This window comes from Tamandua tetradactyla, chromosome 10, assembly GCF_023851605.1.
Source record: "Tamandua tetradactyla isolate mTamTet1 chromosome 10, mTamTet1.pri, whole genome shotgun sequence".
Classification (NCBI taxonomy): domain Eukaryota; kingdom Metazoa; phylum Chordata; class Mammalia; order Pilosa; family Myrmecophagidae; genus Tamandua; species Tamandua tetradactyla.
This window is the reverse complement of record NC_135336.1, coordinates 107418340-107435260: the sequence shown is the minus strand read 5'-3', so window position 1 is coordinate 107435260 and position 16921 is coordinate 107418340. Positions and strand designations below refer to the sequence as shown.

General features: G+C 53.5%; 1 protein-coding gene and 1 long non-coding RNA gene across 6 annotated transcripts in view; one reads left to right on the top strand and one right to left on the bottom strand.

Annotated features, from left to right (window-relative positions):
- The window catches only part of ADARB1 (adenosine deaminase RNA specific B1), a 113347-nt gene that overhangs the window by 364 nt on the left and 96062 nt on the right, over nt 1–16921 (bottom strand). For 4 of the 5 annotated variants that reach the window (XM_077119158.1, XM_077119159.1, XM_077119160.1 and 1 more), the window contains exon 9: nt 1007–1185. In XM_077119158.1, the coding sequence (XP_076975273.1) occupies nt 1007–1185 (179 nt within the window). Of the gene's footprint in view, nt 1–1006; nt 1186–16620; nt 16714–16921 lie in introns of those variants that run through there. The other variant, XM_077119161.1, reaches the window with a different exon arrangement.
- LOC143648776 (uncharacterized) lies at nt 169–9151 on the top strand. Its single transcript, XR_013158756.1, has 3 exons — nt 169–237; nt 1055–1204; nt 3697–9151. It is a non-coding gene; the product is annotated as an uncharacterized LOC143648776 (long non-coding RNA).

Genomic DNA, 16921 nt, shown 5'->3' with positions numbered 1-16921 from the left:
CAGGGCGCCCAGCAGGCGCCGGCTCCGAGAAGGGAAGGCCACTGGGCGGCGGGGCGCGCTGTCCGCGGGGTGCCTGTGCACCCAGCAGCTCGTGGTAGCTGGGCTGGGTGCAGACCTTGAGGCTCGTGTGACCGGGCGCCCCCAGGGACGCGCGCGCACGCGCAGTGCGGACTTCCTGTCAGGGAACCCGCAGCCGGGACTAAAAGTAAACGAGAACTAGAAGACACCGATTTCCTGGTAAGTCTCAATTCGGGAAAATAGGGTCCTGCCGCCAAGAAGGGCTTAAGTGAAATCGCCCGCTTTGCGTGCTGCTGAGAGGGGCGCGAGGGGGTGGTGGTGCGGACACTGCCAGGTCCCCACCCCGGACGGACAGGGGCCCTTGGGCGGCGGCGCTCGGATTCCAGGCAGGAGGGGAAACGCCGCCTTGGAGACCGTTTTAGGATTTGAGAAGCCAGGGCCAGACTTGTAAGCTAATAACATCCACACGACACAAGTGCGGGGTTAAGTACCGACAGGGGCGCGGGGCGTGTGCGGGCGGGGAGGACGCAGGGCGGACAGGGGAGCGGGGTGCGTGAGGGCGGGGAGGGTGCAGGGCAGGCAGGGAGACGGGCGCAGGGCGCCGGGCACGTGCGGGAGGGGAAGGGCGCAGGGCGGGCAGGGAGACGGGCGCAGGGCGCCAGGCACGTGCGGGAGGGGAAAGGCGCAGGGCGGGCAGGGAGACGGGCGCAGGGCGCCGGGCACGTGCGGACGGGGAAGGGCGCAGGGCAGACGGGGGAGAGGGATGCGTGAGGGCGGGGAGGGTGCAGGGCAGGCAGGGAGACGGGCGCGGGGAGCCCGGTACGTGCGGGCGGGGAAAGGCGCAGGGCAGGCAGGGAGACGGGCGCCGGGTGCAGGGCACGTGAGGGCGGAGAAGGTGCAGGGCGGACAGGGGCACGGGGCACGTGCGGGCGGGGAGGGTGCAGGGCCGGCTGGGAGACGGGCGCGGGGCGCGGGCGGCGCGCAGTACCTTGCCGTGAACGCGCATCCAGCGACAGTACAAGGCGTGCTTACACAGGCGGGACGCACGGCCCAGCTCGTCCTTCCCCGTCGTGGCGTTGATGACCTCGATGGCCGCGTCGCCCACCGTCCAGTTGACGCTGAAATTCGGCGCCTTCCCTGGCTGGCGGGCCTCTGCGTTGCTGATGCCTGGAGGGACCAGATGCGGGTGAGGCCCGGCCAGGGGCGTGGGGCAGTGGGGGGGACAGGCAGACCCGCGGTGCAGACCAGGAGCCGCCCATGGGACCCGGGGAGGCCTCGTGCACAGGAACTCGTCAGGCGCCTGGGGCCCCACCCCAGCTAGGACGTGCTGCTGGCACCACTGTCGAGGGCAGGCGGACCCCAAGGTGTGGGTCACACCTGGCTCTGGCACTCACAGCCCCTGGGGTGGACCTCTGAACTGAGGGGCCGCCTGTGACAGCCCCAAAGTGAAACAAGTCATGATTCCAAAAAAGTGCACATGTGTTTTCTCATGTATTTCGCCATCTTGTCTCAACTAAAGGTTCTCTTCGAAGAGGAGAGCTTTCAGGACACCTTGAGTGGGAAGGGTGGTGGTCTCCACATACCCCAGACCAGCCGAGGGGAGCCCTCAGCACCCCCACCTCATGGCGATGGAAACTTTTTAATTGAAACCACCAAAAGTGCTGTCCTAGGCCGCTTCAGCTGGGCAGTGCTGCGAGGGCAGACGTTAGCCTCAGTCAGACTTGCTGCCCGTCTCACCCGCTGCTCCTTCCAAGAAAGGAAAGAGGCATCTGGAACATTCCTAGGCCCTCCCCACTTCTTTTCCAGAATCAGCGCCTCGGGGTGGTAGAAAGGCAAGCGGGGAGCGCCTTTAAGAAAAGGTGGGAGCACCTGCCCACAACAGCGTGTGGCTCACGTGGTCAGCAGCTTGTTCCTCGGAGACGGGCATTTCTCTAACCCGCAGATCACGTAATGAGTCGTAAGGTGGACCCTAGGCGGGACACACTGAAAACACGACTTGCAGGACAAGCACAGTCAAACGGCATACATGCGCTACTTGTTCCGACCACAAACGGACCAGTCTGTGCTCCTCTCTAGTTGAACACAACCCTTGGGTTTGCTGCAAAGGCCACCTCTGACCACTGGGGAGTGCGCGTCCCTGGCGAGCGGCTGTTCCAGGGAACCCTGGAAAAGACCCCGTGGAGACTGACAGGTGACCCTGGGACGTCCCAGCTCCACGGAGTCCCAGGCCAGACCCTCGGGGATTCCCATTTCCGCCCACGACTGACAGCCCAGGAAAGGCCCCCACTCCTGCCCGTCACGGGGCTGGCTTGCGAATGTCTCTAGAGCCAGAAGCTCCCAGAATGCTGCCTCCAGCTCGACTTCTAAGCTCCAGGCTTGTCTGTTCAACCTCTGTGCAAAACGCCCGCCGGCCCAGCTGTCTGCAGGAGCCCAGCACCCCACACCGGAGCCCGGCTCAGCTCCGGGCAGCACCCCCTCCCCTGCCCCCCCTCCTCTCCCCTAGCCTCCTCCACCTCCCTGCCTCAGTGCATGGGGCGTTCACCTCTCCAGCTGCCAGTTCAGAGACCTGAAGGCTACTCTCGCCACCTGGCACCCGCTGGCCAGAGCCAGCCTGTGCTGCAGGCCGAGTCAAGCATTCTTGAACCATTAAATTGTTATTTCTCCATTCCAAGGCAGGAGCATTACATTATCTCACTTCACATAAACATGTTTCCTGAACCAAAGCATGCCATCAGCAAAGTTAGTTTCAGCACATTAGTGTGTGGCTTGATGAGTTTTCAGAGTGACGTGAACACAACCATGCAAGCAGCTGGCACCCCCAGTCTCCCTCGGGAAACCTCCTTTTCCAACGCCCTCACCTCCAATCTCACCGATCAGCATTGCTCACTCTGAACTTCATACAAACAGGTCGTTGATATGACTGCACTTTCCCCTAAAGCACGTAAGTGAGATTCACCACCGCCCACAGAGCCCACTCACATCTAATATTCCATCTTTTAAAGCCCTCTTTTCTTGCTAGTTTGTCTAGATGTTTTATGTATTACAGGCGCACCCCGGAAATACTGAAAGTTCAGTTCCAGACCACCACAATAAAGCAAATATCAGAAGAAAGCGAGGCACGCAGATTTATGGGGTACCTGGTTATGTAAAGTTATGTTTAAACTACTGTAGTCTCGTTAGTGTACAACAGCGTTATAACTATGAGACAACGCACCCGAATTTAAAAATCTTTTATTGCTAAAAAAAAAGCTACCCATCATCTGAGCCTTCGGTGAGCTGCAACCTTCCTGCTGGTGGAGGGTCCTGCCTCGGTGCTGGTGGCTGCTGACGGAGCAGGCGGTGCTGCCCGTGGAGGGTCCTGCCTCGGTGCTGGTGGCTGCTGATGGAGCAGGTGGTGCTGCCCGTGGAGGGTCCTGCCTCGGTGCTGGTGGCTGCTGACAGAGCAGGTGATGCTGCTCAAGGCTGGGCTGGCCGTGGCAGATTCCCAAAATAAGACGACGATGTTTGCTGCATGAATTATTCTTCCCTTTGCAAAACATTTCTCTGTAGCACGCAGTGCCGTTTCATAGTATTTTACCCACAGACATCCTTTCACAATTGGGATCAATCCTCTCTAACCCTGCCACTGCTTTATCAGCTCAGTTGATGTAATAGTCTAAATTCTTTGTCATTTAACAGTGTTCACAGCATCTTCACCAGACATAGATTCCATCTCAAGAAACCACTTTCTTTGCTCACCCATAAGAAGTGTCTCCTCATCCATTCCAGCTTTATCATGAAATTGCAGCCATTCAGCCCCATCTCAGTCCCCACTTCTCATTCTGGTTCTCTGGCTGTTCCCACCACATCTGCAGCGACTTCCTCCACCGACGTCCTGAACTCCTCAAAGTCATCCATGAAGGCTGGGGCCAACGTCTTCAGACTCCTGTTGACATTGATTCTTTGACCTCCTCCCACAAATCATGAATGTTCTTCCTGCATGTGCTGGTTTGAAAGGATGTATGTCCCCTAGAAAAGCCATGTTTTAACCTAAATCCCGTTTCATAAAGGCAGAATAATCCCTATTCAATACTGTATGTGTGACGCTGTAATGAGATCATCTCCCTGGAGATGTGATTTAGTCAAGACTGGTTGTTAAGCTGGATAAGGTGACGGCATGGCTCCACCCATTTGGGTGGGTCTTGAGAAGTTTCTGGAGTCCTATAAATGAGGAAACACTCTGGAGAATGAAGGAAATTCAGAGAGAGCAGAGAATGCTGCAGCACCACGAAGCAGAGTCCACCAGCCAGCGACCTTTGGAGATGAAGAAGGAAAACACCTCCTGGGGAGATTCATGAAACCCGAAGCCAGGAGAGAAAGCCAGCAGATGACACCGTGTTCGCTATGTGCCTTTCTAGATGAAAGAGAAACTGACTGTGCTTGCCATGTGCCTTCTCACTTGAGAGAGAAACCCTGAACCTCATCGGCCTTCTTGAACCAAGGTATCTTTCCCTGGATGGATGCTTTTGACTGGACATTTCTGTAGACTTGTTTTAATTGGACATTTTCTCGGCCTTAGAACTGTAAACTACCAACTTATTAAATTCCCCTTTTTAAAAGCCATTCCGTTCCTGGTATATTGCATTCTGGCAGCTAGCAAGCTAGGACACTGCATCTGAAATGGTCAATTCTTTCCAGGTTTTCAGTTGACTTTGCCAAGCTCCATCAGAGGAATCACGATCTAGGGCAGCTACAGCCTTACGAAGTGTAGTTCTTCAATAATGAGACTTGAAAGTTGAGATCCTTGATCCACGGGCTGCAGAATGATGTTGTGTTGCAGCCTGAATAAACATTCATCTCCATCTGAGCTCTCGGGTGACCAGGTGCGTTGTCAATGAACAGTGATAAATGAATCTTTTTTTCTGACCAGAAGATCTCATCAGTGGCTCTCAGTAAACCATGCTGTAAACAGATGTGCTGTTGTCCAAGCTTTGTTGGTCCGTTTACTGAACCCAGGCAGAGTTGATCCAGCATAATCCTTAAGGGCCCCAGCATTTCTAAATGGTAAATAAACATCGGCTTCAACTTAAAGTCACCTGCTGCATTAGCTCCTGTGCTGTTTTTTTTTTTTTTTTAACATGGGCAGGCACCGGGAATCAAACCCGGGTCCTCTGGCATGGCAGGCAAGCATTCTTACCTGCTGAGCCACCGTGGCCCGCCCCCTCTGTGCTGTTTTAAAACTGTTATGCACCCCAGAAAAGCCACATTCTTTTAATCCTGATCCAGTCTTGTGGGGCAGACCTATTGTTTAGGACAGAACACTTTGACTGGGTTGTTACATGGAGATGTGACACATCCAATGTGACTTGTTGATTAGATTATTTCCAAAGTTGTGACCCCACCCATTCAAGGTGGGTCTTAGTTTAGTGTAGTCCTTGAAAAGGGGAAAACTTTGGGAGAAAGACTGGACACAGATGCCACTTTGGAGCTGCCTGGAGTGCTGCAGATGCTTGGAGAGCTATTAGAAAGCACAGCCCAGTACATGTCGCCACGCGCCTTCCCATGAGATGCTGAGCCAGCCAGGACCCGGAGACACGCCTTGCAGGAGGCCACTGGCATCAGAGGCACAAAGCATCGGAGCCTGGAACAAAGAGCAGCAGATGCCAGCCATGTTCCTTCCTGTGTGAGCTGGTTTGGAAGTATTATGTACCCCAGAAAAGCTGTTTTAATTCTGATCTAATCTTGTGGGAGCAGCCATTTCTTTTAATCCTAATTCAATATTGTAGGGCAAAAACCTTGATTAAATTATCTCCACTGAGATGTGACACGCAAACTTGTGGGTGTGACCTTGAATTAGAGGGAGATGTGTCTCCATCCATTCCAGGTGGGCCTTGATTAGTTTACTGGAATCCTTTAAAAGAGGAAACATTTTGGTAAGAGCCAGAAATGACAAAAACAACAGAGCTGACAGAAACTTCAGAGCAGAGCTGACAAGCAGAGAACAGAGACATGGATGTTTGGAGTCCAGCAGATGTCACCATGAGAAGTGAAACAGCCCGAACCTGCAGACAGCCAAGGGAAGCCAAAAGATAAAACCCAGCCCTGGAGAAGCAAAGTGAGGAGCCCCCCACATGAACAGAGACTGAAAGCAACAGAACCCAGGAGCAAGGGACCAGCAGATGCCAGACACATGACTTCCCAGCTGAAGGGTGTTCTAGACCACTGGCCTTTCTTGAATGAAGGCATCTTTCCCTGGATACCTCAGTTTGGACATTTTTATGGGCTTAGAACTGTAAACCTATAACTTATTAAATTAAAACCATTCTGGTTCTGGTATATAGCATTCTGGCAGCTTCCAAACTAACACTCTGCGTGGCTGTCATCAGCCTTTCCTTGGACCACAAGCAAGGACCTCGGAGGCCAGCCCCATGCCTTCTCAGCTGATAGAGAAATCCTGATGCCATTTGACCTTCAAGAGTCAAGGTATCTTTCTCTGGATGCTTTGGTTTGGACATTTTTAAGGCCTTAGAACTGTAAACTTGCAACTTCATAAATCCCCTTTACGAAAGCGGGTCTATTCCTAGTCTACTGCACTCCAGAAGTGTTAGCAAACCCAAACAGCCCCTAACGAGAGAGTCAGCCTGTCCTTTGACTCCAGGCACTGACTTCTCCCAGGCTGTAAAAGTCCTAGATGGCATCTTCTTCCAATGGAAGGCTGTTTCTCCTACACTGAAAACCTGTTGTTTGGTGTAGCCACCTTTATTGATGACCTTAGCCAGGTCTTCTGGTCAACCTGCTGCAGCTTCTACAGCAGCACCTGCTGCCTCATCTCACACTTTGATGTCAGGGAGATGCTCGGCTTCTTTCCTTAAACCTCATGGACCAACCTCTTAGCGTCAAGCTTTTCTCCGGCAGCTTCCTCACCTCGCTCAGCCTTCGTGGAATTGAAGGGAGCTGGGCCCTACTCTGGAGGAGCCTTTGGCTAAGGGGCTGTGGTATCTGGCTTGTTCTATCCAGACCACTAAAGCGCCCTCCAAAGCAGCAGTGTGTCCCGCTGTCTCATCACTCCTGTGTTCCTGGAGTCGCACGTTACATTTCCCTCCAGGACTTTCCCTGTGTGTTCACAGCTTGGCCAGCAGCCCCAAGGCCGAGCTTCCCACCTCTCTCAGCTGCTGGCGTGCCTTCCTCACCGAGCTTTATCTTTCCTAAGTTTTGATTTACGGCAAAAGACAAACGACTCTTCCTTTCACTTGGGCGCTCAGAGACCACTGTAGGGTTATTAACTGGCCTGATTTCAACACTGTTGTGGCTCAGGGACCAGGGCGGTCAAGGGGAGTGTATGGGTCAGCTGGTGGTGGAGCAGACACACACACACACGCATACACACGCACACACAGGCGTGCACCACGAAGCTCGCAGTCCATGTGGGTGTGGTCGGTGGCACCCCAAAACAATTACAATGGTGACATCAGAGACCACAGATCACCAACACAAATATGATAACGGAAAAGTCTGAAACATTGAGAGAACCACCAAAATGCCACACAGACAGGAGGTGACCAATGGCCACAACAGACTTGCTTGTCTCAGAGTTGCCACAAACCTTGAATTTATAAAAGACAAAGTATCAGCAAAGCACGAGAAAGTGAAGTTCAATAAAATGAGGAATGCATGTACTGAGAGTGGTGTATTAAAGCATTAAAACCGCCTTCTATTAATGTAGAACAGTGCATTTCTCTCTTCAAATCTGTCAATAGTTGCTTTATATATTTTTGGGCCCTACTGTTAGGTGCATATGTTTATGATTATTATATCTTCATGATGAATTGATCCTTTAATCAAAATTTGGTGTCCTCTGTTTCTTTCGAGAGTTTTTGACTTAAAGTCTATTTTGTTTTATATTAGTATACGATACTGATGTTAGCATAGCCGCTCCTACTCTCTTCTGGTTACTATTTGCGTGGAGTATTTTTGCCATCCTTTCACTTTCTGGTTTCTTCTCTGATCTAATAATTATTTAAGAAAGTACAGGTTTCACATGGCTGGAGCATTTTTGCTTTTTAATTCTCACCCTTTGTAGCTAGCTTTCAGTTTTAATGCCTTGCAGCAAGTTAAAGTAACCTGCACACCGAGTGAGTTTTGGATGGAAGCACTCGTGACAGGGACCATGTTTTGCAGAGCTGGGGAGGGTGGCGAGTGTGAGAAGAGAAATGCTCATCTCTCCAAGTCGGAGCGGCTCAGAACTTTTCCAAGCATCAGGTGCAAATGGAATCTTTTCCCATACGCCCCAATTGCCCAAAATTATACCTCATTTTTGTTTGGTTTATGGTTGAACTGTTCATTTCTATGGCTTGGTTTGCTTTGGGGGGGCGGGGGGTATCCTGGAGTTTTCACTTTATTTGCTGTCATTCTTTGCTTTCACCCTGTCGCTCAGACCATCAGCTTCTCAATTAGGTATTTGTTAAAATAAATTCACTTTCTTCCGGAAAACAATCTTTAGTGCTCTCGTATCTGGTGTTCTACTCTAATTGGGATCTAATGCTTTCAGGGTTGATGCTGAGTTACCTTTTCCATTGTACTCTCGGACTTACAAGCTATTCTCTCTGGATTCCATATTTTTCTTTCTTAGGTATCTTTTTCATTTTGCTGGAGTGTATCCTCAAGTTGTTACATTGTTTAAAAATATGCATTGGAGATAAATTCTCTGAGTCCTTGAAATCTAAAAATTATCACTTTGTCCTAATGCTTAATATTTGGTTGACAATAAAATTCTACAATAGAAGTATTTTCTTCTGACTTTGGGCTTCCAGGGTCTCCGATAAATATTAAATAAATCTGATTTAGTCTCAGTGACTTAGAAGCTTCTAGAATCTTCTCTTTTACCACTGGTGATCTGAAATTCCATGAGGATGCTCTAGGCATGGGTTATTTTTTTTATTTTTTTCTTTCTCAGTACTGGGTGTCTCCTTTCAACTTGCATACTTGTGTTTTATCTAGTACTGAGAAACTTTCTTCTCTTTTCTCCTCTCTATTTTCTCTTTCAGAAACCCTACTAGATAGATTTTGGTTTTCTTGGTTTAACTTTTCAAATCTACCTTTTTTCTCACATTTTATACTTTCTGCTGCAAGTTACCTGAGATTCATTTGACTTTAACTTCCCCTGTACCTCACAGAATGTCAGCTTCACGAGGGTGGAACTTTTGCAATTGTTCACCCCCACATCCACGGGCCCCCACATCCACACCCCCCCACATCCACGGCCCCCCACATCCACGGCCCCCCACATCCACACCCCCCACATCCACGGGCCCCCACACCCACACCTCCACATCCACGGGCCCCCCACATCCACCCCCCCACATCCATGTACCCTGACATCCGCACAGCCCCATATCCATGCACCCCATACCCACGCCCCCTCAATCCACGGCCCCCCACATTCACACCCCCCACATCCACATACCCCCACATCCACGCCCCCCCACATCCACGCCCCCCCACATCCACGCCCCCCCACATCCACAGGCCCCCACATCCACGCCCCCCCACATCCACAGTCCCCCACATCCACGCCCCCCCACATCCACAGGCCCCCACATCCATGCCCCCCCACATCCACGCCCCCCCACATCCACGGGCCCCCACATCCACACCCCCCACATCCACGCCCCCCCACATCCACAGGCCCCCACATCCACGCCCCCCCACATCCACGCCCCCCCCACATCCACAGGCCCCCACACCCATGCCCCCCCACATCCACGCCCCCCCCACATCCACGGGCCCCCACACCCACCCCCCCACATCCATGTACCCTGACATCCGCACAGCCCCCTCAATCCACGCCCCCCACACCCATGCCCCCCACTTCTACGCACCCCCACATCCACGCCCCCCCACATCCACGCACCCCTTAGGATGCCTGGTAAACAGAGGCATGCAGCTGATCATTGAATAAATATTTTCTTGACCTTCAAGTTAATATTTGATTTCAACACTTACTGAATCCTCTATACGTACTAATAAGTTTAATTGTGATTTTTTTCTTATCTCCTGCTCTCAAAATTATTTCTATTTCCTCTGGAGTCTGTTCTGCTCTCTCCTATGGTTCCTTCCCTCTGGGCTGTCTACTTTCCTCATGTGTCTGATAGTGGCTGCTGGTTCGTGTGTAACGCCTCTCGCTCAGGTGTGTGCAGGTGTGCGGCCTGGTGTGCCTGCCTGCTGCTTGCACACACACCTGACCTGGGGACAGCCTGGAGGGAGGCTGTGGTCCCTAAGGGTGCAGAGGTCAGCAGAGCCCTTGCCTGGCTTCCCAGGGGGTCGGGTGGGTCCTGCTGCTCCCGGGCCAGGCTGGCTGCCCTGGGGCGAGGACCCGCATGGCAGTGCCGGGTCCCATGGGCTCGGGACGTACCTCCATCCCCTCAGGGGCCCCACAGCGCGTCTCGCCACTTGCTCGGCATCTCATCCACAGACAGCTCGTGGCGGCTCGGGTGGGGAGTCGGGGCAGCCAAGGCTGGTCAGGCAACACCCAGGGGTCTGCACTGACCACAGCTGTCCCCGGAGAGAGGTTTTGGGGGTGGGGGGCCCGCTGGGCGCAGTGTGTGAGGACTCTGGCCACAGTGGAACGGGATCTTTTTTGAATAAATGAATATGCACATATTACATCATCTTTCTTTGCGATTCCATTACCTTATATGACAAAATCGAGAGAAAGGATTACTCTTGAGAGGTACTTAAACCTTAGAATGACAACACTCTGACACAGAAACGAGGAATAGTTCACTGAAAAAGTAAGACAGTGATAATACGTGATAAAGTTTTTAAGATTTGTTCAAGCTAAGTAAAGTCGCGCCTTTAGCAAAACTGGAGTGAATGAGGCAAATAGAACACAACCCGCCTCAGGGTCCCAACACCAGTCACAGGCTTTTCTGGGCTGGAGCCCCCAGGTGGCCCCGAGTGGGCACTGCACCGTGTCTCCAGGGCCGCAGTCACGGAGCGGCCGGGCCACTGGCTGGTGATCAGAGCTCCTCTACGGCTGGGAACTGAGTGTGCCGAGTCGGAACCCTTACACCAAAAATCAGAAACTGTGAACTCGCCCAACAACGGATACAAATCAAAACCTTGGAAAGACTGACACCAGTACTTTTTCTTATTTCTAAACCTTAAAGGTATTTCTTAATAGGTGCTTAGTATCTGCAGGTGATTGAAATGAATTAGGCAGGATGATCAGAAATGGGCATTTTAGGGTGACTCTAGGTTTGCACTGGGGAAGTGAGTCGCTCACTAACGGATCAGGGAAAATGAGCAGCTTACCTTTCCCAACCGCAGCTCTGGCTTCCTCTCCCCAGACCGGCCTCTCCTTGGTCAAGGCGACCGGCAGTGGCATGAGTGGTGGTGTGGGGGCCACGAGTCCGGCACCCGAACCCCACAGCAGCGGCTGCCTGGAGCCTGCGCCTGGCCTCAGGCCCTGGCACCCTCGCTGACCTTTGCTTTGATTTTCATTGAGATGACCCAGGTGCTGACCTGCCAGGCTGAGTGGGCTCGGCCAGGGCGGGTGGGGGTCTGCCTGACGGTGGCCATCCTGGGCAGTGCTGGGAAGTGACCTGCTCATGGTGCTGGCAGCCTGGCCTGGGGCAGGGAGAGGCGCCCCCCACCCTAATCAAGAAGGGCTGCTGCCCGGAACGTGGCACAGAGAGCAACCCAGCCCCGGGTTTAATGCAAGCCCCTCCCCACCTGCTGAGAGCAAGGAGAGGGAAGGGCAGCCGGGGTGCGGGGACACGGGACTGGGCGGGTCCCAAGATGGAGCTACTGATTCCTAATGAGAACCCAGAGGGCAGGGGAGACTCGGGCCCGGGTTCGAATTCTGAAGAGCTCCTGGCATGCTGGGCGTGTGCAGCCCGGCAGATGGGCGTCATGTCCACCTGCAGGGGGATGTCACGGGTCCAGCCCAGCTGGGTGACAGGTCATGACATTTGCTGCTGCTGGAAGACCGTCAGAGGTGTCACCCACAGAACGCCCCATGGGCAAGCAGCCCGGGAGCACGGCCCGGAGCTGCAGCAGGCACTTGGTTCAGCTGCTGAGAGGGGCCTTTTGGAGCCCGCCCATCGTGGGAGCGGCCGCCCGCTCCAGCAGGGGTGCCCGGCCCTTTCAGGGGCGTCCTTCTAGAGCGCCAAGTGTGCAGGCTGCAGACTGACCAACTGAGAACTGCCTCCACCATGAGGTGGGGACAGGGTGGGGACGCAGTGGACGCAGCACCCTGGACGCCCGTTCCCAGGGGCCTCACCTCACAGTCAGGGCTGCTCTGCTCCACAGGAAGCCGGGCCCCGTGGCAGGAGGAGCCTGCCCAGAAGCAGGACAGATGGACGTCAGGGCCAGCAGGCAGCTGGCAGGAGAACCCTGAGCACCGCTCAGAAAGAGAAGGTGGGAGAGCAGTGGTGGGAGATAAAGCCAGAGAAGGTCCATCCGCACAGGCCACCTGATTGGCCAGGTCAAAGGGGTCAGGGTATTAAGCAGGAGAAAAAACACTGGCCACATTCCCAGGTGTATCTGTCAAAATTTCTGAATTTTAAAGGAAAGAGATAAATGTAATGCAGCTGGAGAGAGAGGGAGAGAGAAAGGAGAGACGTCAAAGTGGGGGCAGAGGGGGGGCCATGGAGCTGTGGAAAAGCTGGTTCCACGTGGAGTGAGGCAGCAGGTGGGGGTGGGGCCAGGTTGGGGCTGGGGGCACCCACGCAGGCACCCACGCAGGCACCCAGATTAAGGACGCACTCCGGCAAAATGAAACATAAACTGAGTGGGGGGGGATAAAGCAGAGATGGGTGGAGAGACCTTGGCCCTTAACATTTTGTCTAAATAATTACTGATGATACGGCCACAGGACTCAGGGAGAAAGCCTTTAAAAGAAATAGCATAACATTGGAAGAGTTTTTACACACAAGATGATTTCATCAAAATCTAGGTGGCTGAGAGGGGAAGGGTGTAGAGAAAAATGGGCCAAAGATTTCAGCCTCCCAGCGCTGGATCTTTATGAAGACGGGTAATTCTTGAGACTGAACTGTTTCAAACAGTGGGTTAAACAAGCTTGTTTAAAACTTAATGGTAAAAAAGGGCGGCATGACAGTGGCTCAGCAGCAGAGTTCTCGCCCGCCATGCCGGAGACCCGGGTGTGATTCCCGGAGCCGGCCCATGCGGAAAAGAGAAGAGAAGAAAGTTAGCGGTCAGCACTGGAAAGGCAGAACGCAGACTCGGACCTTCCAAACAGAGAGTGAGAAGAAAGGGAGAAGTCTCATCAAATCCAAGTAAGGGGGAGAAAAAATACAGCATAAAGTGTAATGGACAGGGACGTGCCCACCGGGAGAAAGGACGGCGTGGACGCGGCGCCGAGTGAGCGTCCCTCTTGCCCCAGGGGACAGGCCAAGGTCACTCCCTCTGCTGGACACGGGGGCGGCCGAGCGCTGCGGTCCCTCTCTCGTCCCCTCCTACAGGACGCTGTCCTTCCCAAAAGCGCGTGCACACCCTCCCATTCCCTTCCCTGCGTTTTATCTCGCCAATCAGGGCTGCGCGCTGCACGCGGTACGGGAGGCAGCTCTCCTTTCGGAGCTGGGCTGCTCTGTACTTAGAAACGGCAGTAAAGGCCCAGGCTGGAGTCGGAGCTCCCAGAAAGGTGCCTCAGAGAAGCTGAAACGGAGCTCAGTCCTCAGTTAAGACAGGACCGAAGCTGATCTGTTAGGACTACGAGAAAGCACACTAAAGGGTAGAGGATGACGCTTACTGTGTTAAACTTCATCTTCTCTGCGAGACCAAAGGAAGAGATGTGTGTTTGGTGCAGAATTTGTATTGTCTGCAGCACACGAGCTAATCTAACCTGTAAGGTCAGTTTTGTGAGCACTGGAAACACACGGAGTCTGGAATAGCGTGTGCGCTCCCGTAGCTTTTACAGGTTAGTGTGATGCCTTGATACATCCTAGAGTAATCTGGGCAGAAAATAAAAGGTATTTGCAAAGTCCCCTTGAAGGATTGTGGAAAAAGGGGCAAATATTAGACGTGCCCACCCGGGGAATTCCTGATCTCATGAGCACTGGGGACAACCAATTCAACAGGCCGAGCCCTCAATCTTGGGGTTCACCCCTATAAAACTTATTTCTGAAAAGGAGAAGCTAAGCCTACTTACGATGATGCCCAAGAACCTCTTCTATTGCTCAGATGGGGCCTCTCTCTCAGCCAACTTGGCTGTTGGAGTAATGAAACTGTTCAAAAATCAATTATGGTGATGAATGCACAACTGTGTGATGATACTGTGAGCAAGTGATCGCACACTTCGGATGATATGGCATGTGGCTCCATCTCGATAAAACTGGATTAAAAACAAAGACCCAAAGGAGAATTCATGCACATGCCCTCCACTTCTTTCCCGCACATGCTCTGCTCCTGCCCTGCCTCCGAGGTCGTCCGGAGGTGCTCCCGTCCGACGGGGCCTGTTTGCCTGACCCCCCAACGCTGGCCTGCTGGCCGCAGCTGACCACATGCACATGTGGCCCTAAGCCCACCTGGGCGGGAGACTCGGCTGGGGACCCCAGGGCAGCCTGGTGCCCACGCACTCGAGCGCCGAGCTCTGCGCCAGCTGGATGGCAGGCAGGGCGGTCGGGGACCCCAGGGCAGCTTGGTGCCCACGCACTCGAGCGCCGAGCTCTGCGCCAGCTGGATGGCAGACAGGGCGGTCGGGGGCTCAGGCAGGACCAGGGGTGGGGGCCAGACCTGGATTTGGAAAGGATTGGAAGGTCAGATACGAGGGAGCGTGAAGCATCCGTTCCCAGCACCATAGACGCGACCGCGGCAAAGGCTCCCACGTTCAGGGGCTCACCTCTGAGAAATGCTGTCTTAACGTAAAAATGTATTCTTCGTGCTGAACCAAAAATCAAATTCTCCTCATTGTAACCCTGGCTGTTTAGACAGACAGCCGATTGCTAGATTTTTATTAAAGCAGATGATGTTTAGATTTGCTTTAGTTTTTGCAGTGAAGTGACCAATTCTCTGTGCTGCCCACGTGTCGTTTTTGCGTCTCCCTAAGGAGGCAGCCGCTCGGCATCACTGGGCTTCACGCTCAGCTAACATGGGACGATCTTTGCGCTAAGATGCGAGGCGAGGAAGAGTATAATAAGCACGGCACAAACTGCAGCACACACACGCACACGCCCTGCGTGTGCACAGCTGAAGACGGGAAGGCAATGACCCCGGATGTCCCACCGCTCTATTTCCAGGACGTTCAGGAAATGTTAGGGCTTTGGTTTTAACAAAGTCTTCAAGCCTTTGTTTGGGGGCCTGTTTGAAGAGTGTGGCCCCCAAGTCTGCCCGGTAGCTTCCGCTCGCCCACTCCTTTCGCCTGTGGCAACACCCTGTCTCTGCGGGGGCCTGTGCCCCAGCACCACCGTGGCCACTGCCCGGTGGCCCTCAGGAGAGGGGCCCCTCCATGCACCCGGCTGGCTGGAGCTCTCTTACACAGAAGCAAACCCCAAACATCGCTGCTTCAGGGTGTGTCCAAAATAGAGCACACATCCAAAACAACAGACCTCAAATAGCTGACTTTTCAAACAGGCTAAAATGCCAGGGCGGCCCTCGAGGAAGGTCCAGCTCCTGAGGCCACAGTGCTGCTCCTTGTTGCTCAGAGAATTAGGGCACCTCGGGCCCGGCTCTGCCCCGTTATGGACATGTACAGAAGGGGAGGCAGGCCGGGGTGGGGGCAGCGGGTGGAGCCCACAAGCCTGGGGCTCACCTGGCCAGAGAGGAACCCTGCTTGCTTTAGGCTGCTGGGCGGGAGCGCACCGGGAAGGGGGCGGCGGGCTCTTGAGTTTTGTGAGAGTGCATACTTGTAAAAAATATGGGGTCTGGGAACCTGAGAGTCTTTATCTCATAAACAGCAGTCGTGACACGTGTGTGTGTGAGTGTGAACTTCCTACACATACCACAGGCTAAAAATGCCTTTGACTTCTGTAATGAGTTCTACTTTGTGTCCTCCCAGACTTCACGTCTGCAGACGTAAGAACATGGCGTAGGGACAAGCGTCCACCCAGGCACGACACGCAGCCCATCCCCTTCGGGGCGTCTCCCACGTGCCGCGCAGCTCACACAAAACCTCCGTCCACAACCACAGAAGGCCAGGACAGCGGGACACAATTCCAACGCCCTCCTGCACGTGCACGATGTAGAGAATAAATAGGGAGCACTCCCGGCTCTGAGGAGCTCACCCACCGGCGTACCATAAAATGCACCCCCTTCCTTCCACGGCCACTGACGATGCCAATGGAACTGATGCTACGACTTTAATTCAACCATTTAACCACCACCAAATTGTTTCAGAGCCTTTCTATTAAAAAGTAATGATAACGGTTAGGGTCAGGAGGCTGTAAAATTAGATCCAAGAAGAATTTTCCCCCATCCCATGTAATTTAAGTTCTCCCATGGCAGGGCCCCTGGCCGCGGCCTCGGACCAGGCATGCTGGGAGTGGGCACTCTTGGCAGAGCAGAGGTCATGCGCCAAACAGCAGCGCAGTTTAGTTTAGGATTAGGATTTTAGTTTTGAGCTTAAAAAATATAAATAAAACAATAGTCTTAAAATGGTAAAAATACCTGAACTGTGTCCTTTTAAATAAGGATGAGCTCAGGAGTTAGGACCCTGGAATTCAAAAGCTCTTGTGCACTTTACTGTTAGCCACCGAAATTCTAAAAAAAACACAAACAGTAGTAAAGGGCATAAAGAGTGGGTGCAGAAGCCCCGAATGTCAGTGCACGGCTGCCCTAAGGGCGCCTACACCACGGCCCGTCACAGCACCCCAGGGCCCCCGAGGGGCTTCAAGTGGGCTCCGGGGACCTGTAGGGTGGGGCCCCATCACGGGGGCTCTCAACAGGACGCACGTTCTGCAAGCCCAGC